Below are 24,377 nucleotides of genomic sequence, written 5' to 3' on the forward strand. Positions count from 1 at the left end.
AGTCATACACAGCTAAGGACTGGACCGGATGGACTAAAATGTGGAACGAGAGGTTATACGGGCTAAGGAAAAGAGCAGTCTCCAGCTCCTGGGGATTGTCAAGTCTATGCTTGTTCCAGTCATGTGCTGTGTGCATGGAGCAGAATTATTTTCCATCGGAGGATTGTGAGATAATAGAGCAGATAGATTCTGCTCAAAGGCACTATTCTGTGCACTTGTATTGCATGCACGTTTTTTTCACGTCAAATGCCATGCTGGTGCTTCAATGCCACTACATGAGTGGCTTAGTGGTTATGATTAATGACAGAAATGACCCACTTTGAATCTTGACTGCAATTAATATCACTTATGAGTAACCTGACAGGAAAAGTAGATATATATATATATATATACACTGCAGTGGTGTTGCGTTTATTTATGATAAGATGATTGCATCTTTATTCACTTACTGTATATCCACTGTTAGAAAATGAAAGTTAAATACTACATCATATAGTATTACCACGCAATAGAGTATTCAATATTTTTGAAGAAAAATCATCATAGCCTACAATCACATGGAATATTCAAAAAGAACAAATATTAAACAAATGATTTATTTTTAAAAATCCCTAAAGAGTTACTACCAAAATGCTAAGTCCTTATTTAGACCAGTATAAATCCAGAAAGGATGAGCAACAGTCAGATGATTCTCCCTCCAATGCAAACTTACATGAGATGCTTGTATAAATTGTGATGGCGGTTGACTTCCACTGTCCTTATCACTAAAAACACATCTGTGTTCAGAGATTCTGGCCTCAAATGGTCTGGTAGTTTTTCTTATACAAGACAAATCACAAAGACATTTTAACATATGCGATTGCACTTAAGGAAAAAAAGAGAGTACCCTTAACCACCTTAAAATGGTGTGCTTCTGACTCATTGTGAGGTACACTGACATTTATTATGTCCATTTTTTAATCTAAACATTCCCTGGATGGCACAATTTTTGCTTCACACTACCATATCTCGCACCAGCAACTAGATAACAACAAACTCTCTTGAAAATAGTTGAGCATTTTTTCCCTGTTTTTATCTTTTAAAGACAATTAAAGACACTTTCACCATAAGTAATGAAGCGCCTTATGGTGCCTTTGCCAGCCTCTTCAGCATGACAACAGGTCTGCATGTACAGGACATGCAAAGGAATTAAATTTTTTCTACAAGAAAAAAAGGTAACAGGCTAAGAACTCGAGCTAGACATTGAGCTATAAACCTGAGTGATTATTTTTCATCCGATTTCATCCTTGACAACTTGGCCTCTCTACCAGTAAAGTCTTTTGGGAAATCCAACATACCGTTGACAACCTGATGGATAGTTTAGAGTGACAGCTTGATGACAAATTGCACGCCAAAAACTCCAGGTATGAAAACATGCAGACGCTGCACCATTTAGTCCATCACAGACGCTGAGAAATCCAAGGATGTGAAAAACTTGATTCTCGAATAGCCAATTTGTCAAGCTTGTTGTTATTTGTACACTTCAGTTTAAAAGCCTTTAGGTGGTGAGAGGTGAGAGCCTGAAGCTACAAAGTGGTAACAAGGAAGAATGATCTCTGCCTTTAACACGAGATTGCAGCTGACACCCCTGTGAAGTGCTTGCTGACTGCCAAAAAGATGCTCAGCTGAAGGATACTTGGAAGTCTGTGTGTCTTTACTTGCCATCATCCACTTTGCTAACGATTCGTCAAGAGAAAATTTCGGGAGATATTCGCAGCTCTAACTTTGATGAAGCCGTTTCATAAAGGATTAGCTTCAAATCTAATGCTCAGCTTACACTAATGCTTGCATGTGAATGATTGATTATAGACACAAAGTTTCTGCCCATTTATATTTCATTAGTGCTAGAATCAGCTGATAGAGGAGCCATCACGCTTTCATTCATATTAAAAAAAAAACAACAACATACTTTTCTCGCTGCAAGTAACCACTTTATGAAACATTCGGATTCATATTTTGCCCTTAAGCAACAGTTGAAGTATTCTATTGATTACTAGAAAATGTCATGACTTCTCAACATGTCAAGAAACATAATTCTGAGGGCCAGAGATGAAATTTCAGAGTGAAACTCACCAATAATCAGGTACACTTGAAAGTCTACCCTATCTACTACTACTGTTATGATTTATACTAAATGTTCTGCTTTCATATCGAAGTTGCCTTGCACAAGCTTGAACAATCAATAATTGAAAATAAATAACTTATAATTCAGTGGATTATAATGTACCACATAACAGACTCATAATAAAGAGTCATGAAGGAGAATCAGATTAAATTAATTTCTGTCTGTAGGATCATGTGATGCAAAAAGAATTTAAATCAAAATGTTGACTTTTTTAGATTTAAACATACTGAAGCACATATTAGCCCAAGAATGCGACAGAATTATCATAACTCAGTGTGTGTTGTTGTTTCAGGTTTGACGCATGATTGCATGCCCAGACATCATATACTATTTTGACAGACTGCAAGTGTGTGTACAGTGCATGTCTGTGGTGTTTAAAAGATGATCTCACACTTTGGGCCAGTCCAAACAGTATTTCAATCTAACACCGTGGCATTTCTCCAAGATTGTTTGTGTGTGTGTGTGTGAAGGAGTTAGTTTCCATTTTCGTAGGACCACAGCAGGCATCTCAGTAATACAGTTACCGTGGGAGTTGTCAACTTGTGAGTTTGAAAGATTTGGAAGAGTCACCTTCTGTGAACTTCCACCACACACACACACAAAGTATGTCTGTACTGTCAAGAGTCACCCTCAACTAGCCATACTAGATCCTGATTGATACTGGGTTATTGGGGAAGCTATTGTGATGGGTGATTCACAGCCAAAACACCGCACAACTCTATACACTTGTCTGTTCATCTGAGATGTACTCCGGTACCTGCACTGCAGGTAGTGCTGAGTTAGTTGTAAACAAGCTGCTTGTCAAAGCAATTTTACAGGTCGGACATGAAGCCTGCTACTATCTCTGCATGCAAGATCACTTCAAACAGACTTCCTGCTTCTAGCACGTTATAGTGTTGTAGAATTTTTTTAATGTAAGGGTGGAACAATATGCTATAATATTAACTCTTAGAGAGAAAAGGCATAAAAAGAAAACAGACAGAAAAGGCAAGAAAATAGAGAAAGCAAGCTGCAAAATCTTTTAAGGGGCATAGGGTATCAAGGGTTATCCATTCTAAACCTTGGCATGCATCATGGTTTTGGTCTACTTGTCCCGTCTAAGGGAAAAGTAACTACATTCAGCATCATACTATAATGAAAAATGTTTCTCCTGATTAAAACATATGACATGCAAGGGCTCACTGAATAGGTTGATGAATACAAAAATTATATGAATCATGCCCTATGGCATTCACAGTCAGCTGATCTCAACCATGATTGAAATGAAGGAAAAATTTAGACCAGCATGTTCAACAGTGCTCTTTACTATAATAATCAAAGGGGCAAATGAGCGAAAATCGCTTAAAAGAATAGCTGCCCACTCATCCAGTTTGGTTCAAGAGGCTTTGAGAATAAATGGCAAGACACACCGTAACTGTTCCGTTTGGCACATGGTGACCCTATGACAATATTGGCTTCCCCATTCATTTTTCACCCGTCTGTTTTTCTAAACATCTTAAAATACTCCAAATGTTCCAACTAATTTTCTAATGTAAGGCTCATAACTAGGGAACTAAAATGAAAATGTGCACATTAACTTCCTTAAAAAGATGTGCATGCTAAAACAAAAAGCTTACAGACAGAGACGTTCCCCTCTTCCTGTTGAGCAACTTTCAAATAAATGCCACCCGGGCCAAAAAAATAAAAAATCCCTAAAACAAAAAAAGGAAAGTACATATATAAAAAAAAGCACACTCAGAAAACCAGTCTAAATATTGCACAGGATATATCTGGAAAATCTTGTACACTCACTCATGAGCTAATGCATACAGCGGATCTGTCCATGGTGCTGAACATGCCCTTTTCTGGCTTTCTGATTGATGGCAGTAAGATACACAAGGAAATCATGTGAGTCTCAGTCTGTCAGCCTGAACCTGCTCTTGTGTCTGTGTGTCAGACAGGGGTCTGCTCTCTTTTTGGGCTTCATGTGAGTGTATGCAACGGTGTGTGTATGTCCACGCCTGAACCTGCCGTGCCTCACCACCCAGCTCTCCATCTCAGCAATGAGGCGACACACAGTGAATCACCAAGCAGGGCCATTACTCACCGTGCCTGGCCCTTTCTAAATAACTTCATAAATATTCCATGGGCCGGCTTAAACACGGGAGAAGGAGAAGACATGGCTTGGCGCCTCACAGACACAGATTCCATTAAGCCCCGTGTTCCAGCAGAAACACGGTGGGACAATTAATCTTTTAGGGATCTAAAGCAGGACATCAGCAAATGTGCGGGAGAGAAAGAAGAGGTATGATTTAACGGAGGAGAGTGACACCTGCACAGTGCTATGAATTATCTAGAGTCTAGGAGCGCTGACAGCTAATTCAACTACACAAGCTTAGCTCATTTCATCAGACCAAGTCTGCAAAAAGATATTTAAACAATAGCAAAAGAGGGAAATCGTAAATTTGTTAAATCAAGAAGTGGAATGGAGGAAAGTCCTACAACCTCAAAGGGCAGTAAGAAAACTTTCACAACAAATTATCAAGTAGCTTTTCTGTTATTATCTCTGTTATAAAATGGTGAGATGCGACATTTGTGTGCACTGGCGGCATTTTCATCAAATTCATGGCATAAAAAGGGAAGAGAAACACAGACGAGGAAAGCATGAGAAAGGATTAAGAGTCTAAGAGGGACAGATGTTCTTCAGAGCCAATGAGGAGGAGAAAAAAATGCCCAAAAGCAAGGATCAAGTCTGAGAAAAGTGCTCAAAATTTAGCTAGACTGAGCGTGAAGAAGAGAGAGGAAAAGAAAGGCAACTCCAACAGTCCCCGCAAATCCAGAATCCCTCTGTGTTGCATTCTCTTGAGTTAACAAGAAGAGATTGTCTGAGTGCCAGAGCCAAAGTAGCATTTCACACAGATGGAGAGAGCAAATGAGCCACAGAGACGTCACCACTGTCAACATTAATCTGCTGTCTCCTTCTTCTGCGATTATCCACAAAGGGATGTCACACTGAAAGAGGACATTTTTAAAAAGAAAAGTGCCATCGCTTTTTTTCAGCACTAAGTGTCTTTCTACTGTTTTTTTTATTTTTTAGAAGCTGTCACTTCAGGACAGCCATGATATTTTTATGCTTTGCACTAATGAAGTCTTAGATGGCTTAGGTGTCCACAAGAGGCTCGGAGTCACTGGGTCTAGTCAAATGTTTTTTTTTTTTGCTTAAGAAGGTTCCTGAATTACTGAATTAAATAAGCTGGAAGTATTGGAAGTGCTTAAGGACGGAAGCACCGGAAAGCACCTTTAGCAGTGGAAAAACCACATCATCCTAAATGAAAGAAGATAGCTCTGCCCTGAATTTCCTTGTGGCCATATCTTTCATAGTGAGACTATTTCTTATTCAGTCGTGCTAACTGTGATTTGTCATTTTTAATACAACTATATACAATTATGAGTGTTATAAAAGGTGATAACCATGTCGAGCACTACACCCCTGCTGCAAGTGTGGTCGATTTTCTCATTGCATCTTGGTTGTTTTTGTCTAAGTCCTGAAGGATTTCTTATACCGTCTTTCCTTCTGCCCATAAAGTTGGAGAACTCATTGTGTCAAGACGTCTCCGGTAGTCATTTACTGAGTTTGTAATGCAAATAAAAATGATGATATATATTCAAAAAAATAAAATAAATAAAAATATTTTTAAGAAAAAAGAAATGCAAAATAAAAACTGAAATAGTAGATGTTTGGCAGACACATTTGAAACATCTTAGTTTAGTGTGAGTACACATCGACATTTAGTATTACCCACGCAGTTAATACTCAAGGGTCTTTAGTTTTGGACAATTGTCAATTTTTAAGTTCAAGATTAGTTATCATATTTGATCTTCAGTGGACACATAGGTCAGCTATAAATTGCAATGCCAAAACTGCCAAATCCATCAGATTACAACACTGTCGTCGCCTAAAACATTTACAGCCACTTGCGAATGCAACTAGAGAAAATGTTGTCCCCACATTGTGAAAAATCACACTCAAGCAAAGTGGCTTGAAATGTCATGGTTATGATTCAAGTTAATGGTGAAATAGTGCCCCCGCTGTATTCTGACGACACTATCAAACTGATAAAAACATGACAGAGAGATGGACACAACCACCAACATCCTCATTAGCTTCAATAGTTTCATTGTTTCTCTGAATGACAGAGTAGAGCTGAGACTGATTCCTCCCTCATCCCCCACTCAAGGAAAAACACTCTCAAGCACTTACATACAAACTGTATTTATATACAGACACACATAGAGGCATTAATGGCCCACTGCTACTCCCTCAGCACCTGCCTGGCTCATGTTACATTCATCCTACTTATACATTCATTAGTGTTTGTTTATATATGCAGGGCTAATGGGGTGTGTATGAAAACACACTTAACTCTCTACATGAGAAGATTCCATGGAGTTTATGACAACTCTGGGACATAGCAGCTTCTCCCATATAGATAAAATGAATATAAACCTCAGAGAGAGAGATTCTGCACAAATATCTATTGGAGCTGTGACAGAGATGGATGGGAAGATTAAGATTTGGGACACAGTAAATATAAATACGTCATGATATTTTTCATCTCTCCTCCTGCACCCAGTAATTCCCTGCAAGGGATTTGCTTTATATAATGCTCTTTGCATTATTATTATTTTTTTTTGGATGACCCACATGTGATTAAATGATTCCTGTCATGTGTTAAGCAGCTGAATGTGTCGTTATTAAAGCAACACAGTATAGCATCCCAGGGAGGGGATTCTTCGCAGGTTATGAGCTCACCTTACCTATTCATAAATGTACCTCCATTTTACAAGTAAGCACACATACAAACTGAATCATTAAAATTCATGATAAGTTCAGTCTCCCAGGCAAACAGATGTAGTAAAGAGGACACTGGCCGGCCACTGGGGTTGGAGAGGCTCAAAACAAGTCAAGGTCAGTGATGTTATTCAGCTTCAGGGTCAACATCATTGTCAGATTAAAGGAAAAAGTTACATTTCCAGTTTTGAAGCAGAAGAATTTGTTTGTCTGGTTCTATGTCCTGTTCATATTGTTTGAGTGCATTTTGTAAACGCATGCACTTGAATCTGTACAAGCAAGTCTCAAAAACAAAAGTTTTATTCAGAACAATGACCTGGATATAATTTCAGAACCACATGCCAAGGAAAGCTTAGAGATAGAGATGTTTCCCGATTAATGGGAAAGTTTGGTCCACTTTTTCTATGAATCAGATCAAAACCATAGAAGCAATTCTGCTAAGAGACGGAGTCAAAAGAGCATTTGGATAAAAACTGAAGCGACATGCTGAATTAAAACAAACCACAGGGACTCAAAGACTCAAATACACAAACACGCACTGAGAATTACATTTAAATTGCTACTAAATGACAGACAGAACAAAAAAGTCCACCGGAGAGGTGACTTATCCGTCCCATCATCCAGCCTGTCCCTCCAGGTCAGGGCATACATGTCAGTACAATCCATCTTGTGTTCACAGAATTTGTTGAAGACAGATAAGCTTCTGGACACATTGTACATAAGAGTTGTCTTTGTCGGTGATGTCAAGAACAGATTAGAGAATATGAAAGATGTCTCTTTCTTTTTTTCTAGGCCAAAAAGTGTAAGGTTCTTCAAACCATTTTCAGTCAAACCTTAAAAAAAAACAACCAAAACTCTGCAATGCGGTTAAGTTTAAATCTTCTGGGGGAAAAAAAAAAGGTACACGAGCAAAGGAAAAGGGCACATCAGCTTAAAACTGAGCTAAAAATGCCTTCTTCCTCCCTACAGGGAGCAGCAGGGATCAGTCTTGAGCGGAACTGAGACCAACTCGCCCATTTAAACAAATAAAGACAAATGAAAAGGTCACATCAATTTGGAGTGGACGCAGGCACAGTGTCTCTTTCTCTGCACAGTGTGCCTCCCAGAGGCGGTATATTAGGCTGAGAGGGGCTCAGTGGGGGCGAGGTGCATCACTACATAATGAACTCCCGGCAGTACAATTACTGAGCATAATGGCTGCTTTCATCTTAACAGGGTGAGATTGGATGTACTTGTTAGCCTGTATATCTAGATGCTTGTATTTTCCTCACATGACTACATGCATCGCTGCAGCTAAAGCAGTCCCAGATCACTTCTTTGCTTCAGTCTATATACTCGCTCTGTGGATTCTATGAGGACAAGTAGGAGAAAAGGTGTACAGTACACCAAGTGAGTACAGTGTGTGTCTGTTTGCTGATGAAGACTTACGAAGCTCGCCCACTTTCAGGATCTCGCAGAGCATCTTGGTCAGCTCGATGCTGCTGCGGCCAAACGGGCACTCGTGCTTGTCTTCTCTGCTGCTATTCTCCAGAACAATCTAGACAGACACATGTTGAATCAAGCCAGACAAGAAAAGTCACACAAAGAGCCATGACATTTTAAAGATATTCTCACGTTGTTGTCCAGCCATCATAATTTGGCCTTTGCCCAAGTCCTTCAGATCCTTATGGATGCCCATTTTTTTCTGCTTCCAACATGTCAGCACGAATAACTCATTCATTTATTATATATTTAACTAATATAGCTTCATTCATTGGCTAACCTACTGCACCTCTTGACAGGTGCCACTCTAATAAGATATCCATCGCTCATACACCAAAATGAAGTATTTTACAGCTACGGCCCACCTCTGCACTCGCAGAGTGCTTTGTGGTTAAATATAGACCAAATGTATTTTTTTATTTATGTACAGTGTTACACTGCTTCTCATGCAGAGCAATGTCCCCAAAAACACTTTAATCATAATGGAAACTAATAGTCGCTGTGAACTCATCTGACCCCTTCAAACTATCTGTTTGGGAGCAAAAAACAACAAAAAGATATTCAAAAGAAAAAAAGAAAAATCCCTCCATTTATGAGGATGATGGCAGCAGATCACAAAGGTCTCAAACATTCTAACTAACAGTTTAATTTAGAAACCATTGCAGGCTGTGCCTTCCCCATCTAGTCAAAGGAGGGAACTGGCATAATTAAGACATGTCTTTTCTAACTTTCAGGTTAGGAAAAGGAGTCAAACACACTTGCAGATGTGGGCAGTAGGTGACAGCGTTTATGGTTTTAAATCAAATTCTCCAAAGCCAGTGTAAACCATGATGTTATAGGCAATCTATACAGTTACAGAATGCTGGATGGGATTCTAAAATCTTGTTCAGATTGATGTGAAAAAAAAACAAAAACAGCACTGGTTTGGGCCTGATGTTAAAGGAATTCATTAACCTCTTATCTGGGCTGAGCAGCTTCATGAAATATAGTTTAGCTGCAAGAACGAAAAAGCTAAAAAAAATAAAACTACAAAAGAGCCACGGAGCCGAATGGAGGAAGTCTGGTAGGACGTTGAGGTTACTAGGAGATATACAACGCCACTGAAATACCCTTGTCGTGTGTGTGCTCACCCTGATGTAGGCATCCTGGTGATGTCTGGCAAAGTAGAGCATGTTATCCAAAGCCAGCATGCCTGGAGGAATCTGGGTGAAATCCACAGCTGGATTGACATGATTCTGAGAGAAACAGTGGAGCGGGGCGAGACATGTGAGACACATAATACCAAATCCACCTTTTAACCTCTATAGTCAACTGAATGCAAAAGCAGCTCGCAGTCACACGCACAGTTTAAGCAGTTTTCAGCCACTGGAAGCATGAGAACTGTATCAGTAAACTTATGAGAACTGTATCAGTAAACTTATGAGAACTGTATCAGTAAACTATAAACTTTGGGATAACAAACCATTTTCTAGCTTTCATTCAGCTGCCTTTCATAAAATCTAGACACTGCATTAGAAATTAAGAATAGCACTGCTTGTGCCGTGATACTTTATTCCTCTCAGATAACACTGAAAACTAATTTGAATCAAGGCTAATACTAGAAAAATCTGTATTATCAAGTTTAAAAAGGTGACTTGGGATACTGGACCGAAGTTTGACGAGGAAAAAGAAGTGAGGGTTGAAAGAAGAATTAAAGAATTTGAGATCCAGCTCAAAAGTTTTGTAAATCTGCTTGACTAAAGGCAGAGTTATAGACCTTAAACTGAAAAACACGCTAAAGAATACCCTCACTTTCATATGAACTTGTGGACTATTTTCCAGCATTTTGTAACAACAATAAAAGAAGCTGAAGGCAAAGAAATGATCTAACTTGTGAAAAATCCTATTTAAAGATTTCTGGCTTGTGTGTGTGTGAGTGTGTGTGCGTGTGTGTGTAAGCTGTTAAGCGCAAAAAGCAGAGGGAGTCTCTTAGGTTGGGTTTTTGGAGACAAGACAGTCCAATTGGGCTTTTCTTTGCCGACCACACAACAGTGGGAGTGTGGGTGAGGATAGCTCTTAAAGAGCTCTCGGCTTACGCTAAGCTACAGTGGGTTTAGTTTAGATACTTAAACTATAGTTAAAACACAGCACACAACACATCTGGCACATTAACAGATTTAAACACGTGGAGGCAAGACAATAAGAGAGAAGTAATTCAAGCATAAATAAAGAAGTCAACAGTTAACATACAGCCACTGGAAACAGACTACATGTAATCATTTACTTTACAATACTGGTGTGGTATCTAGTGGTGGCAATTTTAACCAGAAAGAACGAGTAGCTTTATGAAACACAGGCACAACTTACAATGAAGCCAAGCTTTTTGTAGTCGCGAGTGTACATGGACTTGCGTTTCTCGATGCTGCCGCTGTTGTTGGGCTCGCACTCCACATCAAAGGCAATTCTCCGCAGCTCAAAGATGATGTCTCTCTGAGCCTGCACATGCAAAGAAGAATATCAAAGTGCGGCTCAGAAATCCTGATGCCTTTTCTCACCTTCACCATTTTCTAATCTAAGAATTCTTTGGTTTCAACTCAGCTGTCTGGGCTCCTGCAGAGCCTAAGGTGAGGTGGCCAACAGCCAATTCTCTGCACCGTTTTTATTACCAGACCAAACCTGTAATAATAATAATGACAATAATAATGATCATAACAATATTAGCTAACAAGTAGCTGTAAAAAAAAAAAAAAAACTAAGCTGACGTGTTGAGGGAGCCCTCTGTGATATATTTCTCCTCTTTTTCTTGGAACATTCTTTGTACATTAGGTAAGAGAGGTCGGTTATAATTGTTTACGATTCCCCCTAGTTAACATTTAATTTAAAGAGACAAGTTTGCTGGCACTCTACATTATTTTCTAAGTAATCAAAGTGCAATGAAAAGACCAAAGCCAGCAATAAAGTGATCCTTGCTACAATAAAGTATCGTTGTTGCAGCCAAAGGCTGTTATATCCTTGTGCTGTAAAACTCCACGGATGTTAACAAACCAATGAAAACATTATGTCACAATAAATACAGGCACCATAATGTACTCTGAGTAAATCAAACACACGGTACACATTCCCTCTGCCGGATAAACTCATTTAAGTGCCAAATGTGCATCACTTTACCACTGAAAACAGTCACATCATTTATCAAAACTGCAGCTCTAAACTTTTACTATCTGTGGTCTGTTCTTCAGTAAGAACCTTCAGTTCTTCTCAGAAGACTGCCTGACAATTATAGAAGTAAATAGTATCACCAGCCTTATCCTATAAGATATAATCAATTCTGTTTGTGAATAAATGAAGGAGTTTGGGTATTTCTAACATTACTCTATGGGAGTCTGGCTCTGGGTCCCGTAGAACTCTGCTGTGTTAGGGTCTTACACCATTGTTCATTTTCCTTTTATGCAGTACCGTGCTCTTCTCCATCAGCACATAACATTTGTTCTATGCTTTACACTTTACATACACTGTATGTTGTGGTTTTTTTCATTATTTTGTATTTGGACTGTAAGTTCAATTTTACTTTTACTGTAAAGCCTTTTGTAACTGTACTTTGAAAAGGGACATACATAAATGTTTAATCTGCATAAACGAGGTGACACCAAATATGTTCAACAGTCCAGTAACTATCATTCCACACCTGGTCCTGAGGATCCATCTTGGTCATCATGCGGTCCTCCAGCAGGTTGAAGGTGAGCACCTGCAGCACGTACAGCTGATGTGCCATCTCATCGTTGATGGCTATGGGGCTACGAATCACATTCTGTATAATATGGAGGACCAGTGAAAAAGACAGGAAATGGATTTAGAAAAGGCAAACAAAGAATTTTGTAGGAAGGTGGTGAGATACAATAAAAGAGAACAAAATAATTTGGGATGAAATAAAGGCAGCAGTATGAAGGAACAGGATGGGGAGACAAGAGATATCCCAAAAAACTGAGTATTTGATAATCATGAGTCATTTTCCATAATGATAACAGCAGGAGCAGAGGTTGAATCCTGAACACAGATAAAGAGAGAAAAGGACACAGGAGGAGCCAGTGGAGTACAATGCAATCCTTAAGAGAGTACAGACGTGGCTAAACTTACAGTGAGAATGATGGAGCGCAGCTGCTTCTGGGCAAGAATGTGGGCCATCTCCTGTAGAGTCGTACAGAAAAGGAGGGAGCAACAGAGATAGACAAAAAGACAGAATTCAGAGAGAGAGAGAGAGAGACAGAGAGAAAAGGATGAAGTTGAGGACAATATTTCGAGGCAAAATTCAAGTATTAAGAATCTCTATGCAATCATGAAAAATTGAAGCGGGAAAAACTAACAAAAATGGTCACTGCAAAGTATGCAGCAACAGGGTGTAAAAAAATAAAATAAGGAAGCCTTCTGAGAAATAAACTTAAAAAGGGATACTAAATGCTCTAACTGATGTCTTCTACAGTGCAAACTACAAAGTGTGCTAATCAAGCGTGCACTTACTGTCAGGGGACAATTTAGGATGTCCACAATGTGCTCGTCAAACTACCATGACGTGTGCAGTGAGGAGACAAGGTCAGAGACAGAAAGATAGAAAGGATGAGTGAGTGAGTGTGGTGGGGGGGGAGAGAAAAAGTCTAAGGGGAGGTAAAAAAAAAAAATTCTGTCAGTGGTGAAGCTTGTGATGGTGCTTGGTGGCAGAGTCAGCAGAACAGTGACAGACTTGGGGATCATATTAATAGCTTTACTGATGGTTGAGTCCCTTTCGCACACGCAAACACACAAAAAGAACACATTCTTCCTCCTCGTAGATGCGCACACACCAAAAACCAAGAACCGAAATAATGTCATAAACACCTCACATATTCTAAAATGTGCTACACATTGTAAAGGTACTTCTGTTAGCATCGTATTCTGAAATGTTCACTCTGCAGATATAAAACAGATTTCCATAGATATGCTAAAGGAGGCAAGCGGAAAATCTAGCATACAAATAGTAAACCTTGTTGAAATGTCAAGAGAAGCCCTGCAACATCAGAGCGTGCTCATCTTTGTATGCTGTGAAGCACATTTCTGCCTAGCATGGCTTTAACTTTGTCTACCGCACAAAATAACGGCCGTGGGTTAGCATCATTCATTATTTATGCCAACGCGCATCTCTGGATACCCTGTGGTGCTGATGCAAGGAATCATGTGATTAGCTATGGAGCAATGCTTGACAAAAGAAAACAAAGATAAGAGCACGAAAGATGCCCTTTTATCACGTCCTCACAGCGAGATCTTATTGCTGCACTGGACTGCAGATGTGTGACAGGAAAGGGGTTTCTGAGACACCAAAACAGACACTGATACACAAACATAAATATCATGTTACAGGGCAAAAATGCTGACGAACACGGAGCGGTGTGAACAGCATAATGCACAGTGCAGCCTCACCTGTCTCTTCTCCTCGGGAGCTTTGAGGAACAGAGCATTGATGACAGCAATAGTGTAAGTTTGGATGTCTTGATCAGTCCTGGAATCAAAAAAGAAAAAGAAAAAAAGAGAAAAACAAAAAAAGAAAGCCCACTAAGAAATTGAAAAATGAAGCATTATCACTTCAGCGCTTTCAAAAACAAGTCAGGATAATTAGTGTTCACACATACTGATTCATCTTCTTACCCCTGAAGATGTGGGATGAGCTGTCCAATGGTGATCTCTTGTGCCACCTTGTGGTAAAGATCCTGACTGTTGAGCACCATGGACTCCAGGATGGCCAGGGAGCGCTGCAACACTGCAGTGTCCATGGCCGACTTGTTCACATAGCTGGCAATCTGGAGAAAGGGAAGAGCCAAAGTGATACAATGAATAATGACATGTAATGGTTTACATGACAAACTGCAGTAAGACTCCTGACAAATACCTCATCTCATACCTTTTAACATACAGAAACTCACAGTTTATCTTTTAGAAGTATCTCTACTTTAGTATTATTTCTTCATACTAGAAGAAATAGCTTTTGTTACTCTAAGACCATTTTCAAATGATTGGTTTTGTGACTGTATCGGGAACCAAAGCATCAAAACTTTTAATATACCTCAAATATTCGAAAGGCTGTGAAAGTCATTATACGACTGTTGCATTAGCGGTTTTCTGGCCAGTGTACAGTATGAAAATAGCATAATGAGTGCAAACTCTTCTTAAAGCCTGGCCCTGCTTAATGCGACATTTTCCTGGCTGACCTTCTTGATGAAAGCCACAGAGAACGTGTCCCAGGAGACGATCCCATGATCCATCAGCTCGACAAAGGCCGTCAGAGTGAAGGACAGCAGGTCACCAAAACTACAGGACAACACACACAAACACACACAGAAACCATAGGAAACTTCTCTCTACCAGATGGCTTGGAGCAGTGTATAGCTGCAAAGCCCAGATGGCTTGATACACAGAAAGGAATGAGCGGTCGGCAGAGACAGAGAGAGGTGGCGGAGAGCAGGGGGTGCAGATGAACATAAGTTCAATGCTGCAACCTGGCTTGCTGCAGAAAGACTGAGAAAGACAGAGGCAAGGAAAGAGGAGAAAATGGTGAAGAGGTTTGAGATGCAACACAGACAGAATGGCTGTCAGCAAACAGCAGAGACCGTCAGAGGGACAGCAGGAGCCGGGCGGCGTTCGATCAGGACCAGAAAGCTATAATATAGAGCGAAGTCATGCAGTTACACAAATATCAGGAGAAATAAATCATTCGGCGATAGTCACAGGAGGCCAAAGCAAGGAACACATTAAACAGCAGCTTCGCATGGTACTGCTGGAAGAACTTGATGACATATCCAGGGATCAGCTTTTGCCTGCTCATTACTCGTAGTAAGAAAGAACTTGAGGTTACTTCTGCTATCGGCCAAACTGTTATGAAAAGTTTAAGATTTGGGTTGGTTTATGGTTTTATCATAGATCTGACAATGCTGACCTCTAATGCTTACAGATGGAATTGCAGAAATTGTCCTGCACAGTTTAACATTAAAATGTGCAAACCTACCATGCTTTAATAAAGCATAATAATTGTTTAGGACACAAATACTGTATACTAAAAAATGTCTGAGAGGGAAAAAGAAATGGATGTGTTTTTATAAGATGTCAGGTTTTATCTGCAGGGTTGATAAACCTGGTGTTCAGCATCAGATTAGAAAAGAAACATTAAATGATTTTTAAAAAAAAAGCCCTTTCATGCAAAGATATTGCTATACAAGCAATGAAACATAATATTATGGGTCAGTATTGCTGCATGGTACATGATTAGCGAAGAGTCACATGGACATTAGTTACCCACAGCTGAAGAACGCAGAGAATTTCAAACGTGGTACTGGGCATTTAGACAAACCACAAAGTGCAACTTTAAGTCACTGAATACTGAAACTGGAGTACAGAATATTCGAGGTAAATCAAAAGAAGAAAATCTTGCTGAAGGATGTGTGATGATCCATTGGTGATAAAAAGCTATTGGCTGACAAGGTAAAAATCAAAAGTAAAGACAGGCTCAGAGAGCACAAACACCTCATCCTGAATACCCCTTTGCAAAGAACACCAAGATTTAATTCAGTGCTAGCGCTGATATTCACTAGAAATCATAATGTAGGTGAGCCAAAGCTTTAATTACAAAAGAAGCAATTTGATGGTTTTAATGTATTCTTCACAGCTGTATAATCTCAGAATTAAATCTTGGCCTTTTTCCAGGTTGTTGTGTAAAATTGAAAAAATTATTTATGTTGTAGTTGTTGTTGTTTATATCTGTTGCCCAAAACCACATGCAAGAAATTAAAGTGCAACACGGATTTCAGAATGGAAGCCTGTAAATGGCTGTGTTAAAAAAAATTCTCATAAGGCACCGGGGCCAGAGTCTTTATCATGCAGACTCGACCAGCAGGTTAGGAAGAGCAAAGAGCCGATGACGTCACCCGTTGGGAGTGGGGTGGGGGTTGGGGCAGTGGGAAAGGGAGGGGCTTACCAGGGCTTCATAATCTTCTGTAGTTTCTGATAGCGCCTGCAAAGATTTAAGAAACTTTGGTGTCAAAGGTGGGAAACACACAACAAAAACTTAAAGATTCAGCCAGCACAGAGCATTAAGTGAAAGTATTCTTTTTGTACAAATTCAAATACAAGCATATTCTATACCACTTAGATTCTCTTATTTTTTCTTTTTTAGACTCAAAGTAAACACCTCTGACCAGTAAACCCGTTCAGGCCCTGGAAGCATGCAAAGCAGAGACAGTTGAAAAGGCAGCTTTCTGCAAATTTTCTGTTCACACAGCAAGCTCAAGTAGAGAGGACAATAAAAATCAAGCTTGCACATTTCGAACATGAGCAGAACAGCTTGAATCTAAACAAGAAAAGCGAACCTGCATAAATTTTACCTGCTTGTACATTTTCTGCAGCATATCAGACTGTACAGCAAAGTGCTGCAGCCACATGCAAAAGAAAATGAATAACAAACTACAGTAATCTAAACAGCTAGTGTAGCGTTATGCTAGTTTTAGGACTGGACAATTATCCTAGTAGATATATATGGGAATAGAAATCAAGTTATAACCATTGTTTATTGGATCCTGTAGACTGTGTGACGTTTTGTCACTTCTGACGTTCTCTGTGGGAGCTCATGGTTCATGTTAATATAGCTGGATTCACAGGTTGTGTTTAAGTTACTTAAATGGCGATTTTGTCAGATGACGCAGAGGTTATACAATCAGGGCTTTATCTTATTCAAAATATGATGTTTAAGTTGTGTTTTGTGGAGCCGTGAAGGAAACCATACTGATGCCAGGAAAAAACAAAATGCTATTCTTCAGGTAAAGCACCATTAATGAAAACCACAATGACATCAAGGTTAAATTGGACTGACGGCACTTTAAATCTTGACCAATAGGACCAAATTTATAGGAAAAAGTAACACTAAATGAGTAATAAAATAAGATAAAATTAAAAAAACTAGGAGAGCCCACTCTTTTAAGCCATCATTTGAATTCTTATCCCCATCACGTTCAAAAGAAATCCTCCCTCTTGATAAAGTGGTTGGAGTTGCACCGCACACTCTGAACTACAAGCATGTCAAAGCAAAGTAAGGATTAGTTGTTCTGCTTAAGTCTGTGTAAAACACAGACCTCTGCAGTTTAAAGTATCACACTAATAACATTGAATAAAAGAAAAAAACATCAGCATGTGACCAATGTGGACAGTCAGAAGACCCCATTATCCCAAATGTTATGCCACTGCTCTGTTTTCAGAACATATTGGCAATCTTCCGTTGCTATCAAACATTATTGAAAGATCAACTTATCCTAATCCACAGACTCCTCATATCAGCACTAGAAAGGCTTCACTTGTTGAAATGATTTGTTTTAAATGCTGAAAAGCCTGATGAAAAGAGGAAGGCAGTGGGAAAAAAATTGTTGTTCCATGTTTGATCAGTAGAGGGCGATATCTGCCTTTTACAGCTGGAACTCACATGCACAGCAGCACACATACAACTCATTTCCACATGAATATGGCACAACCTCTTTGGCAGAAGCATTAGATTACAGAACAGCTCTGCCCTCCGGAGTCTCGAGCACTGCGCCTCTTGAATAATTACAGTTCACCAAGTTGGCTGACAGGAGCACTAATGAGTGTGTGCGTTCGTGTGTTTGATACCTATCTGCATGTCTGTTTTTCACAAGCTCATTTTGTTGAGATGAAAATGCTGCAGAACCACACTCACACATACACCACAGCCCTTTCAAACTGAGCTGAATAACCAATGTGATGGTAATTTACATAAAGACACATTTAATCAAGGAGCCAAAAGCAGAGTGGAGTTAAGATCAGTGCTGCTTTAACAGCTCACTGGAGTAAGATTAAACAGGGTCAAATATTTAATAATTTGACCACGCTTTTCAAAAAAGGGAAAAGCTCTCAATGATTTTATGTCAAAAAGAGGCGAGTGTGATATCAAAGGTGCCGGAGGCTAATTTCCTGAAATAGAAGACTGTTATGTTGTTTCTGCCGGAGACGTTAAATATCTGACCGGAGCTTGAACCTTCACGTCGCTACAAAACAAACCAAGGCCTGACATTACAAACCTGCCGGCTCCCCTCTACAGTTTGAGAATTCAGAGCGAAAGACAGTTTCGTACAGCTCGCTGCTTAAAACCTTTTAGCAGAAATCAGTGTGTGGATCCTTCTGCACAACATGCCTGGGTTTTCACTGCTCTGCAGTAAGGGCACACTTGGCATCGTCTGAATGCACATTTACAGTGTGGTGCGAACTTCTTATGCGAGCAAACAATTCTTCGTTCTAACTTTTCTCTTTGTGTGAAATAAAAAAAGCAACTCCTGCACAGCTGCCAGTTTTGTACCATTAATCAGCTTGTGTGTGTGTGCGTCTTTAAATGCACTTGTACTGCAGCTCTTCTCTTGGTTTACCTCAATATGCGCACGCAGTGTACTGATGAAGCACACACATTCTCCCCTACCCAGGCTTCACAACTTGGAAATTTTACCCCAGCGAAAAAGTCCTACCTTTAACCTTCAGAGGAGACAGTCTCCAGGTGTCTCCGCCCCCCTATACACATTCACACAGTGATTAATCTGATCTGCTGAACAGTCAAAAGCCAATGCAGCACTCTGCTCTCGTTTTTCGGTGCAATATCACACAAAATGATCAACAAAGATTAGCTGGAGTTTAATTTACAAGCCAGTGTCTCCACATCTTCTCCATACCTTATATTGGATGGCACCTTCAGAGAGTGTTAGGGGTGACAGTCTAGTTGTGTGTACTGTCCACATAAGCTATGCTGCAGAGTACATTTGAATTGATATTCTCAAAATTTGCATCATGTTAGTCTTTTTTAATGCCAGAATCCTACATTAAACAAGTCTCTTCTCCTGGTAGGACGTCAAAACATATTAACAACTCTAAGAATTTCATGTCCACTTAAATCTTTCTGCACCATGATTAGGGCATAAAGTCGTGGCAGGGCAGCGGGCGCTTTTATCGTGGTCAGGAATAATCTCTAACTACCAGTCACAAGGTGAGTGTAAAAAAAGTAAAACTAATGACTTGGGAAATTAAACTAGTAATTCAAGCCTGATTTGATTATAGTTTTACAGAAAGAGACTGAGTAGACGTTCTACCATTTATACTCAAAACAACAACAAAGACTTAATTGTTCAGTCAGAGAAAATTATTTCTCTATTATCATCAATTCCCACATTAGCAGCAAAGCGAACAGGTTGTGGTTTTCTTTAATAACCTCACAGATCTCACTGATCCTTGGGTATAGATATTTAATCACCCGCTCCAGAGTCTTCCTGTCTTGGGCTTTGCACATTCCAGACCAGTTTATGATGATTCCAGTTAAGATGATATTTATAGCTCCTCTTTAGAAATATTTCAGAAGATAACAGGGGATTATAGCCTTCCAAAGTTTCTTTAGAATCTACAGTCATTCCCGAGGTTTCATATCTGCTGTGTGATCATCATGACATGTTCTCAGTGGGGTCAGTTTCCAGGAACATAAAACTGTTGACCTTCTCCACCTCTGCTCCACTGATGAAGACGAGTTGTGTCACACACAACAACTCTCCTATGTTGCAGTGAAACTGTCTCATGAAACCCCCGGCGTACTGTAACGCAGAATCATTTCCACATAAAGCATCCACAGTGGAACTGCCACATGAAAAGAAACCAGAATAAAAAAACCAAAACAAATGGAGCTTAACCCCAATCATCTGAGGAGCGTTAATGAGCCAGCAGGATGGTGAGCTGTTTCGACCTTAACCAGTCAGACTGCACAGTGCAATTCCAAACACTTTTTTATTCTCTCAGATAAGAGATCTAATGTTTAATGTTTCTTTTGACAATTAGTGCAATATATCAATAACTTAGTGCAATATACATGAATATATATATATACTTATTTACCCTGCATATAGTTAGCTCTTAGCTCTTAGTTATAGAAAACATATTTATTGTATAGGAATAAGGTCTAGCTCTGTTACACTGGTAGCCAAGTAACGACATTTCGTTGTCAAGATTCACCTTGTGTTTTTTGTGCAATGACAATAAAGGAAGTCTAAGTCTAAGTCTAAGATCTGCGTAGGATGCAACCTGAATACTGGGATAAACATAAATTAATCAAATAAATATGACTTGGAAATAATGCTGCTTCAAATCACTGTAAGGTTGGGTAATGTGAAAACAAATATTGAGAGGCAAAGCGGCCACAAATAAAATATATTAAACTGGTGGTAAGCTTTGATTTGAATTTGAACTTCTTCAAAAAGATCAACAAGCAAATCAAAGTCACATTTAATCCCACAGGGATGATGGAGATATCGTGGAAGGGAAAGGAAAACACTGTTCCAGCTGAGCAAATGAGATGGAAAGACAACGGACTTACTCAGTCCCACTTTCCACCATCTGAGTGAGCAGGGAGATGCCGTCCAAGTTGATGAACTCCTGAGCAAAGGTAATGTCTCGGGACGCGTTGGCCAGGTCCTTCAGTGCCTCCAGCTTGGCATCCATGCTCGATGACTGGATCCGTTCATGAAGCTGGACAGCAGTCTGGTACTGGAGGGGCAGAGAGGGGAAAGACACAGAATATATATCCAAATAAATATTCATCCAAATAAAATATGATTGTGGACAAAGCCGTGTTGTCTTGGATAGTAAAAAGCACCTAAAACTTACGGGAGAGGTGGTTAAGCGCAGGATTGAGCCATTCTTGATGTCATTGCGATTCTGTGGAGGATTTCCACAATACAAACAGATTATTATGCACTCTAAGCCCAATATGTTCCCAATCATGAATACTGCTGCTTGCAGTTTGAAACAGATAACCAAACCTTCTCTGTAATGTAGAAATTTGTTGCGTCAGCAATCTGCAGAGCAAAGTTTTCAGGGTTCCCCAAGGACCACCTAAAAGGCGTCAGATGGAGAGAAACATTTCATTTCAATTGGCATCAAAAGTGCAGAATGATCTCAAATGATTCAAGTATGGAGACAGAGAAAGGGAGAAGTCCATTGGAGAATAACTTCCAAAAGCAAAGGCATGCATTTGTGCAGACTTACCCCTCGCACACTTCTTTAATGATGGCTGAGAGAGGCTTTTTCTGTGAATAAAAAGGCGAAACTACGTTTAGTTCACAGTTCAAAGTCGAGCTCCAAAAACATTCTGAGTGGGCTGCAATTATTTTATATTGGCAGGTCTCACATAATGGGATGCTGTTCTTCAGGAGCTTGTGTTTATCCTTCTGCTGATGTGGGAACGCTGACCATGACTGTTGCAACATTTCACCCATCATTACTGTAAGTGAAACTGCTTGCAGGCCAGGGGCAAAGATGTTTTGCTTCTAAAGCGGTGGAAAGTACATTTGCTAAAGTTCTGCATTTTCTCAGACTATGTGGAGGAATCAAATAATTAGATTTTGTATTTAATGCCAGTTTGTAACAGTCCACATGCACTGACACTGGGCTGAATTAGCTGCTAGTCAAAAAGACTCCTGATGTAACCAGTGTGTGTGTTTCAGGCCACAGCATCAAATCCAACACAATAATGACAACGTATTATGCACAGGAATATTAACCCTTCTTCGGACGTTTCCCGATTTGTGGAAGTAACATTATAGCAAAGTTCATTATTTAACGTGGGAGCAAAGAGAAATTAAAGACCAAATGAAAATGAAGCGCTTAACCGTGTTTAAATGTCTGTGTGGTGTTCTGTGGACCGATGTGAGAACAGAGGATAAAAGGTGGGAAAGAGGCAAACTCAGTGAGAGTAATTCTAGACAGAAATTATTCATTGTGGAGGAGAATTAAGATGACACAAACGGAGGGATCCTGTGTGCGTGAGCAATGACAGCTTCAGCCATATATCTGCTTGGCTTACAGTGAGGTGCCAGACCACAATGTAAACACACTGAAACTGAATTAAATACTAAAATGACTAAAATAGCTTTACGTTTCTTGCTTTTCTAAATTCAGCTGTGTTCTTCATGAGCAAACCTTTTATAAGCTCAGACATCAGCAAAGCTTTGGAAATGTCAAAATACACAAAAGCTCTTAAGTCCTTCTCTGCTTTATGGCAAATGGAATTTTTCCCACTTCGGAATTCAGAAGCCATTTTGATACGTTTCTATATCAAAATGTTTTTTTTTACAAGTTAGAACTGAAAAAATAAGAGATAATCTCAGCTAAACTCACATCTCTAAATGTAGAACAGGTTCTGTGTTCTTCCTGTCTCAAAGAACTGAAAACAAGACGATTTTCTGTTTCTTTTAATTCTTCGGAAGTTAAATACCCTTCATTCCTTCTGCATCTACTCCTCTCCCTTTGTACTTCCCTGCCTGAGTGCCCGCCACATCTTTCTCCCCCTTACCATTACCTTCTCTCCACACCAGTCATTACCTCTTCATGCCTACTGTAGTCCAGGGCAAATTGCTGTGCATTTCTCACAACTAATACAGGAGTATGCACCGTGTGCAAGACTTCAATGTACAACATAATAGCGCATAGTCTAGTGAATGAAATTTCAAGCCACAGTGCACTATCCACTAGCTCTTCAGCTCCTGATAACTGACATAATAATTTACAACTGGAAGGATAACAAGCAGAAGTGTCTGTATATATAAAACCATTACATAGAGATGCTGCTGGCCCACCTTAAATGCTAAACACGTACCTCTGTAAGACCAAAAGATTTGTGTTGTTTGATTGTTTTTAGAGAATAAAATTGCCAGGAATCATGAAAGCCGTACAAGCCATTTGAATGGACAGATGTTGACCCAATCAACATATTTCTGTCCAGTAACAAATACAAATCTTCACTTAGTCGGAACATGTTTGTATTGTCAAATTGCTACTGACAGGAGCAGCTCACATTTTGTTCTATTTTCTAATCCCCTTCTTGAATAAAATTCCTCCTTTCCCATCTGCAAACAGTTCTCTCGTTCCACTAGAAGACTCTCCAAGTAATCCCCCCCCCCCCCAATTTCTCTGTTGAATTTATGGCCTAACAACAGCAATAAAACACCTCATACAATTGCCTGCACTTGTATTGAATCTCTAGCATTCAAACTCAAATGCTGGACTTTTGAGCCAATGACGCACTGAAGATACTTGAATTGATGCAGCCACACACACTGAAGCAGACATACCTCAAACAAACACCACAGAGGAGCATATGCAAACACAAGCAGAAATCAAAAGCACACACACACACACATACACACACACACACACACACAAATCCTCATACCCCAGGATACAAGCACGGACATGCACAGCTGTTACACATGAGCGCACACACATGGGCAGTAGCATGTTGCCACACAAACAAGCCTACACATAATATTCACGAGAAGTGTTGTGCCTACGTAAACAATAAAAAACACTCACTAACAAGTCATGCACACCCACACACACTCTTTCTCTGGGTCTCAAGACAGCGCGAGCAGCAGAAGCCCACTCCCCATCGCATGACTCAGACAGCCATATGCCACTGCAGGGCCTATTGTACAGAGGAGATGCAGAGGGAGGAGGAAGAGGAGGGGGTTGGTGCTGGAGGACAAGAGAAGAAGAGGCACAGCGCAAGTTTCATAGTCACAGCACAACAAAGGGAGGAGGAGTGGGGGGGGGGGGGGGGGGGTGAATGAGAGCAAAAGCAAAGAAGGACGAGGAGGAGGAGAAAACAGAAGGAACAAGAGAAAGATGACAGATAGCAGAGCTGAAGAAAAGCGGAGGATGGGAAAGAAGAGGAGAGGGGCTTAAAGAAGTAAAGTCACAAGAAAGAGCAAACTGAAAGCAATTTGAATTTTAGAAATGAAGAGTGCTGTGGGGGTCATTAAATACAAAAGCCACATCTCCAAATCTGCACTTAAGTGCCTAAAGCGAGTCATGGCA

At 39.9% G+C, this 24,377-nt stretch overlaps 1 protein-coding gene across 3 annotated transcripts in view; it reads right to left on the bottom strand.

Annotated features, from left to right (window-relative positions):
• elmo1 (engulfment and cell motility 1 (ced-12 homolog, C. elegans)) overlaps positions 1–24,377 on the bottom strand; it is an 88,911-nt gene that overhangs the window by 31,017 nt on the left and 33,517 nt on the right. For 2 of the 3 annotated variants that reach the window (XM_072369818.1, XM_072369817.1), the window contains exons 3-15: positions 21,549–21,589; positions 21,323–21,395; positions 21,168–21,218; positions 20,878–21,047; positions 16,450–16,485; positions 14,690–14,789; positions 14,130–14,281; positions 13,905–13,983; positions 12,591–12,641; positions 12,142–12,264; positions 10,824–10,952; positions 9,608–9,712; positions 8,424–8,532 (exon numbers count right to left, since the gene is read on the bottom strand). In XM_072369818.1, the coding sequence (XP_072225919.1) occupies positions 8,424–8,532; positions 9,608–9,712; positions 10,824–10,952; positions 12,142–12,264; positions 12,591–12,641; positions 13,905–13,983; positions 14,130–14,281; positions 14,690–14,789; positions 16,450–16,485; positions 20,878–21,047; positions 21,168–21,218; positions 21,323–21,395; positions 21,549–21,589 (1,219 nt within the window). The remainder of the gene's footprint in view (positions 1–8,423; positions 8,533–9,607; positions 9,713–10,823; positions 10,953–12,141; positions 12,265–12,590; positions 12,642–13,904; positions 13,984–14,129; positions 14,282–14,689; positions 14,790–16,449; positions 16,486–20,877; positions 21,048–21,167; positions 21,219–21,322; positions 21,396–21,548; positions 21,590–24,377) is intronic. The other variant, XM_072369819.1, reaches the window with a different exon arrangement.

The sequence above is a fragment of the Leuresthes tenuis genome, unplaced genomic scaffold (assembly GCF_036924035.1).
Source record: "Leuresthes tenuis unplaced genomic scaffold, fLeuTen1.0.hap1 SCAF_18, whole genome shotgun sequence".
Lineage (NCBI taxonomy): Eukaryota > Metazoa > Chordata > Actinopteri > Atheriniformes > Atherinopsidae > Leuresthes > Leuresthes tenuis.